Below are 6,657 nucleotides of genomic sequence, written 5' to 3'. Positions count from 1 at the left end.
TATATATGATATAATATATATATATATTCATAAATGGACTTATCTGTCCAAAGGAATATATTAACATATATATATATAAAATATTTATAAAATAATTTTAATATAACAAAATAAAATATGATATTATTTATTAATATTTTTTAATTCATCTTTTTCTTGCTACTTTAAGTCATTTTTTAAATTAATATTATATTTTAGCTAAAAAAAATAATATAATACAAAAAAAAATATTAATTTCATTACTGTATGTATATTACTGTAAAATAATAGAATTTTTTACAAATATTAAGAAAAGAAAGGGGCCATCTAAATAATTGAAAAAATAAAAAAATTATCTTCTCATTTTTATTTTATTAAAATTTGCTTATATTTTAAATTCAATAAATTCAATAAATAATTTTATTATAAAAAATAACAATGTAAATAGTATTACATTTTAGTATTATGTTTTTAAAATGCATTGTAAATGCAAATTATTTCTTTTAACCTATTAATGATCTCAGCAGTAATAATTATTTTTAAAAATGAATTGTATGGTTGTGGTTGTCAAAAGATTAATAAGAATATATGATTTAATATTTAATTGTATAATAATTATTTTAAAATTTTATTAATTATTTCAAATTAATGTATTATTATATTGTGTAAATTTTGTCTTTAATAATAAAAATTTTTATATATAATAATTGGATTTAATTATATTATAAATGCAATATTCAGGCAATAGATTAAAATTAAGTCTTAAATCTTATCTATTTTATAAAATTTTATAAAATTTAAATTATGAAATATTATTTTATTTTGATTTTGATAAAAGAATATTGAATTTTAATCAATGTATTGTGATTGTATAATAGAAAAAGATATTTATAAAATTGCTTTTTTAAAAATATATTATGTTATTTTAAAAATAAAATGAAAAATGCACTATATGCAATAATTTATTTATAAATATTTTCATTAAATATATAAATTTTGAATGTCTTAATATCAATATTAAGTTATTATAATTTTCATAATTATATCCATGTAATTATTTCTATGTTAACAAATCTATTAAAATTCAATATCTTGTATAGTAAGATTTAAAAAATAAAATAAAATTGTTTTATTGTTATAATGCATTTAATTATTATTACACAGAGTATACTTAAAAAGTATTCAATTGTTTGATAAAAGACTAATGCAATCTAAATTTATTTCAAATTTATTTCATTTATTTCAATTTATTTCATTTATCCTTATATTTTTTAGTTCTTACTATAAACTTTACAAACAGATTTAATCAATGTTTAAGTAATATATCTGTATAATTCAAAGAAAAATTAGAAATGACAACAATTGATAATATATCTATGATTGAAGATAGTGGTGATCTTCCTTTCAATAAAAGGAATCCCTGTATTCCTCAACAGTTATTAGAAGCAAATGAATTGTTAAAATCAATCAATACAAGACTAGAAGATTGTGCTTTAGAATGGCAAGCAGAGATTTCTCGTAAACAATGGAAAATTTTTAATTCTAATATCATTGGTGTAACTTTATCTGAACGATCTCTATTAGCAAGAACATATTTTACAGAGAAAAACCTTGATGAAGCTTTTCAACATTTACTTTCTTGTAATAAAATCTTTTCAGAATATTTAAAAAACTTTATTGGTAAGTTAATTTAATAATAATATATTATTAAATTTTAAACTATTATAATAATTTATTATTAGATCTTTTACAAAATGAAGTATCTACTTCAAATATCAAAAAAACATATAATCTACAAAATGAATCCAGTAATACAAACAAAAATTGTAAACTAGTAGATATTAATAATATAAAACAAATGCAACTTCCTTCATTAAATAATCAACAATTAAATAGGGAAGGAAAAATTCAAGATTATATTGATAACATATTGACAGTTCAAAATTCATTTACTGATGTGATAAAAGCTAAAGTTAATTTTGATACAAAATTTTTAGGATTTGAAGCTATATTACATAAAGCTACATCTACATCAACTGATACAATTTGTCTTTGTCAATATTGTTCTAATATTATGGTAAATATGTTGTTATATCATATTATATTGCTATTATAGTAATATATCTAAACAATTAAATTATAATAATTAAATAAATAAATAATTATAATTTAGCAAACTACACATGGTACAAATAGAAAATTGAGAAGTGTAACTCTTAATCAAAGAAATCGAACAGTTGCAAAAACTAAACGCTTAACTAGATCTATAAAAACATTATCCAAAAAAAAAAAAAAAGAGAAATCATCTATAATAATTGATAAAATTAGTGATCAACCACTTGAAACACATACAAGTTCTTGTTAATTCAATTTTGTTATATTATATTTATTTCTTGTTTATCATTAAATTTTTGTTAACTTATATGGATATTCAGAATTAAACTAAATAATTTATACATATAAAAAAATAACTAGCATAATTTAATGGAGAAGTTCCTTTATTGTATTTTACATTATTAATACATTTCATTCTAATATTAAAATTGTTTAAAATGAATAGATTGCACTAAAGCAATCTATAGTTCTTTATTTTGGAAGAAATTTTATTAACTTTTAATTAAACTATTAGAAAATTTAAACATTGAAGTGATTTGTACCAGTTTTATATATTCCTTAATTTATTTATAATTTTATTTTTATATTGAAAATATTATATAATAGTTTTAATAGATATATTTAATAAGCAATTTACAATATAACAAGAATCTACACATTTTTTATACTTAATTTTATAATGATGAATTGATATTTTTTTCTTTGTTTTAATATTAAAGTAATTACAATGTACACGAATTCAAAAGAAGTATTAAACTCTACTTTCTGCTAAAATATTAATTTGGAAGAAAATATATTATACAAAAAAGTCAATTGTTTGTTCTTAAATATATTACATAAAAATATTACAACAATTAGTCAAATAAGATATGAATTTATATATATATATATATATTCCAGATTTTTAAGATTTATATTTGAAAAAATATTTTTTGTAAATTAACTAACAAATGAATATTAATAAAATTATTTATATAAGTGACAATTATTTAGTATTAAAATTTTATGTCGAATAATAAGTTTGCTATTTTTTAGTTTCACTTAGTTTTACTGGAATAAAAAGTAACAAAAATGTATTAATCAATACAATAAAGATATTTTAATATAAGCTATATATAATGCTTATATATTTTATATTCATGTCCTGTTCTACAAAAATAAAATAAAGAAATTAAATTTTTTTTTAAATAGTATACAAATTTTATTATTTTAATAATATTAAAAATTTTTTTAGTGATTAAGATTAAAAAGAATAATTTTTTTCATTTTTAAAAAGAGATTCAAAATTAATAATAATCTTTAATGTTTAATAATTTACTGAATAAATAATTTAAATTAGTTTAATTAATATAATGAATAATTAGGATGTTTTATATCTATAACAGATTCAATATCTTATTATTCAACATTATATTACGATTTCTATAAACAGCCAACTTGTATCAAATTTTTTTGTTTTATTAATATTATGAATTTCTTGTTCACTTGGCTCATTAAAATTGTACCACTTAGGGGAATCTTATAAGGAAAGGCTTTCTTTATTTGGTATGCTTCTGTGATTAAGAATTTATTAATTGTATTAAATATATAAAACAGAGTTAATGAGTACATAAACTGATTTGTATAGATAGAGTAAGAAAATTTTTCCTAACAAAATTCTCCTTAAATGGAACATTTAATCTGAATTTACCATTTAGTTTATATCATGCTGATGCAAGAGAATAATATCAACATGAAATTTGATATCTTAAATTAATATTAAAATTACTTTCATATTTCAGTGTGATTTTTATTACATTCACGCCAATTCATTCAGTCATTATCGTTCTTTCAGTTTAGGCAAACAGATCTCATAAGTATTTGAGTGAATAAAATATAAAACATTAAATTTCTCTGCAGTAAAATATAAATCTATGCAGTCATTAGATTCTCTAATAAATAATTCAAATATAATTATATTTATTTTTTCAATTTTAGAAAATTATTCTCATTTCGTGTGTTTCTAAATATATAAATTAATAAGATTTTTAACTATATATATTAATTATTAAACTTAAACAAAAAAATAGATAAATATTGCTAATAAACAATAATACAGTCTTATATAAAAATATCAAATAATTAACAACAATTTAATTGACAAAAAATATCAATTAATTTATTTCGATAAAACATCTTACAATGAATATCAATAATATCTAATTTATAATCAAGCGTATCAATGACTGCAATCTTTGTCATTTTTTTAATTATGACTTTTCTTTATGATATTTCTAATATTTATATAAATTAAATTTAATATATGTATATTCCATATATTATATACTACTGTTTAAAAAGAAAGAAAAAAAAACCTAAGAAATAAGTAGTTAATTCTTTCAAGAACCTTATTTTTAACATAAACAATTTAAAAATTGTTGCTTGTTCAAAATTGAATTAAACTACTTAACCGATTGATTTTTATGAGATCTGTATGCTAGGAGAGGCAAAATATGAATTTGGAGAAATAACTGAGTGAGTCATTGATTTCACCTGAATTCGTAGATTTGTATGCTATGTTCTGGGACGTGTTTTAAATTCAATGATTGATACCTGAAATAATAAAAATTTTGTTAATTCTTTGCAAAATATAAGAAATACAATATTGATATAATTTTTTATAATATACTACATTATAATATACAATTTATAATATACAATTATATAACATTTATAATATACAATTAGAAATTTTGATTTTTTTTAAATACAAAATACATAAAAGTAAAATTATAAAAATATTAATATTTTAATAAAATAATATTTAAAATAAAAAATAATATATAAATAAGATTTATATAATGAATAATTACACACTGTAATGCTTAATTACACACGTAAAAAGTATTTGAATATTTTTACAGAATATTTTTATCCAAAGATTTAAGAGATGATTCTATAAGTCAAAATATAATGAAAATCAAGAATAAAAAAAATTGTGATAATACTTTTTTCAGTTTTATTTTTGTAATTATTGATAATTAATAATAAATTGATGAAAATATTAAAAAATATCCTTCAATACAAGCCTTCTTATATGAATAAATATTAAATAAGCAGTAAGAAAGATTCCTCATCATTATACCTAATATATAGATAGCAGTTTATCTTATATAAATTTTTAGTTTATCTTATATAAATTGTAAAAGACTATATTCAAAATTATAATCTACGTATATATTATATATATATATTATAATTATATATTGATTATATAAATAATCAGTAATTATCAATAATCAGTAATGTTTAGTTAAATTTAAAACATAGAAAATTTTTTGAGTTTTATTCTTCTTTTATTATTCTTACTTCAATATCCAATTTTAATTACAAAAGACAAAAAAAAAGTAAATTACAAAAAATAGAATAGACTCGTCAAGTAATAATAATTAAAAATCGATATTTCAAAGGAATACCTAAATATCTAAAGAGAAAAAAATAATATCACTTTCTATAATTTTCATCTTACCTTTATGAAAATAGAATTAATGAATTGCTAAGATTTTTCTAATCAAAATGAGATGGAATACATATATATTTTTGTTAATAATCAACATTATCAATAATTATTGATAATGATTTAATTAAAATTAATCTAATTCAAGATTGTGATTATTCCAATTACATTTTGATTTGATTATTCCAATTATTTTGAATTCATTTTAATTATAAAAGTTTTGATAGTTTATTGGGATTGTTTTTATAATAGTTTTTATAATTGTTTTATAATGAGATCAAAATAGAAAGTGAAATTTTTTTTATCATATGAATATCTTTCTCTTTTGTAGCATTCCTTTGAAGTGCTAACTCAAATATCTCTATTTGATATATTTTATCTATATTATTTTTTTTTTTTATCTTCTCTCACTTTATTAAGATAGGTTAAATTAATTCCTGAAAAAAATGCTAACCCATAAAAATTTTAAAGTTGATTCAAACTTTTTAAAATTTAATCATATACTATTGATATATGATATATATATTTTTTTATATCACAGAAATATAATTACCATTCAGAACTACGATGATAATAAAAGCCTTCAATTGTAGCAGCAGATTTTTGAAAACAAATATAATAAAATCCTGCAAATGAGGCACCGTTGATATCTTTAATAGTATGATCAGGAACCAAAAAATGTTCCTTCCACCTCATAAAAACAAAATCAGTTCCTTTTAAAGCCTCATAATCAAATGTATCAGAGTTAAATGTCTTAGCATATTGACGAAATGATTCAAATTTGCTCTATAATTAAAAAAAATATATAAAAAATTATAAACAGATATTCATTAGAAAAAATATATATTGAAATGTAATACAAACCCAATGTTTTCTATCAACATCTTCATCTGCATCCCATTTTCGAGTTAAAAAGGGATATTTCTTTGATATAATTTCACCATCAAAAAATGTAGTTAATGTAGGAAATTCCTCTGTAAGACCTTTAATTTTTAAATAGCCACATAAATAGCTATTTTCTTCATCTACATGCTGTAAAATACATAAATATAAAAATATTTATTGAA

General features: G+C 18.2%; 1 protein-coding gene across 1 annotated transcript in view; it reads right to left on the bottom strand.

Moving 5' to 3' along the window:
• Positions 1 to 4,363: 4,363 nt before the first annotated feature.
• LOC102680097 (glucose-induced degradation protein 4 homolog) overlaps positions 4,364 to 6,657 on the bottom strand; it is a 3,363-nt gene continuing 1,069 nt past the window's right edge. The window contains exons 2-4 of the mRNA XM_006623030.2: positions 6,455 to 6,622; positions 6,144 to 6,376; positions 4,364 to 4,686 (exon numbers count right to left, since the gene is read on the bottom strand). Of these exons, the coding sequence (XP_006623093.1) occupies positions 4,623 to 4,686; positions 6,144 to 6,376; positions 6,455 to 6,622 (465 nt within the window). The 3' untranslated portion in view covers positions 4,364 to 4,622. The remainder of the gene's footprint in view (positions 4,687 to 6,143; positions 6,377 to 6,454; positions 6,623 to 6,657) is intronic.

The sequence above is a fragment of the Apis dorsata genome, unplaced genomic scaffold (assembly GCF_000469605.1).
Source record: "Apis dorsata unplaced genomic scaffold, Apis dorsata 1.3 scaffold_808, whole genome shotgun sequence".
Lineage (NCBI taxonomy): Eukaryota > Metazoa > Arthropoda > Insecta > Hymenoptera > Apidae > Apis > Apis dorsata.
The sequence above is the reverse complement of the archived record's forward strand: the minus strand, read 5'-3'. Positions and strand labels throughout refer to the sequence as shown.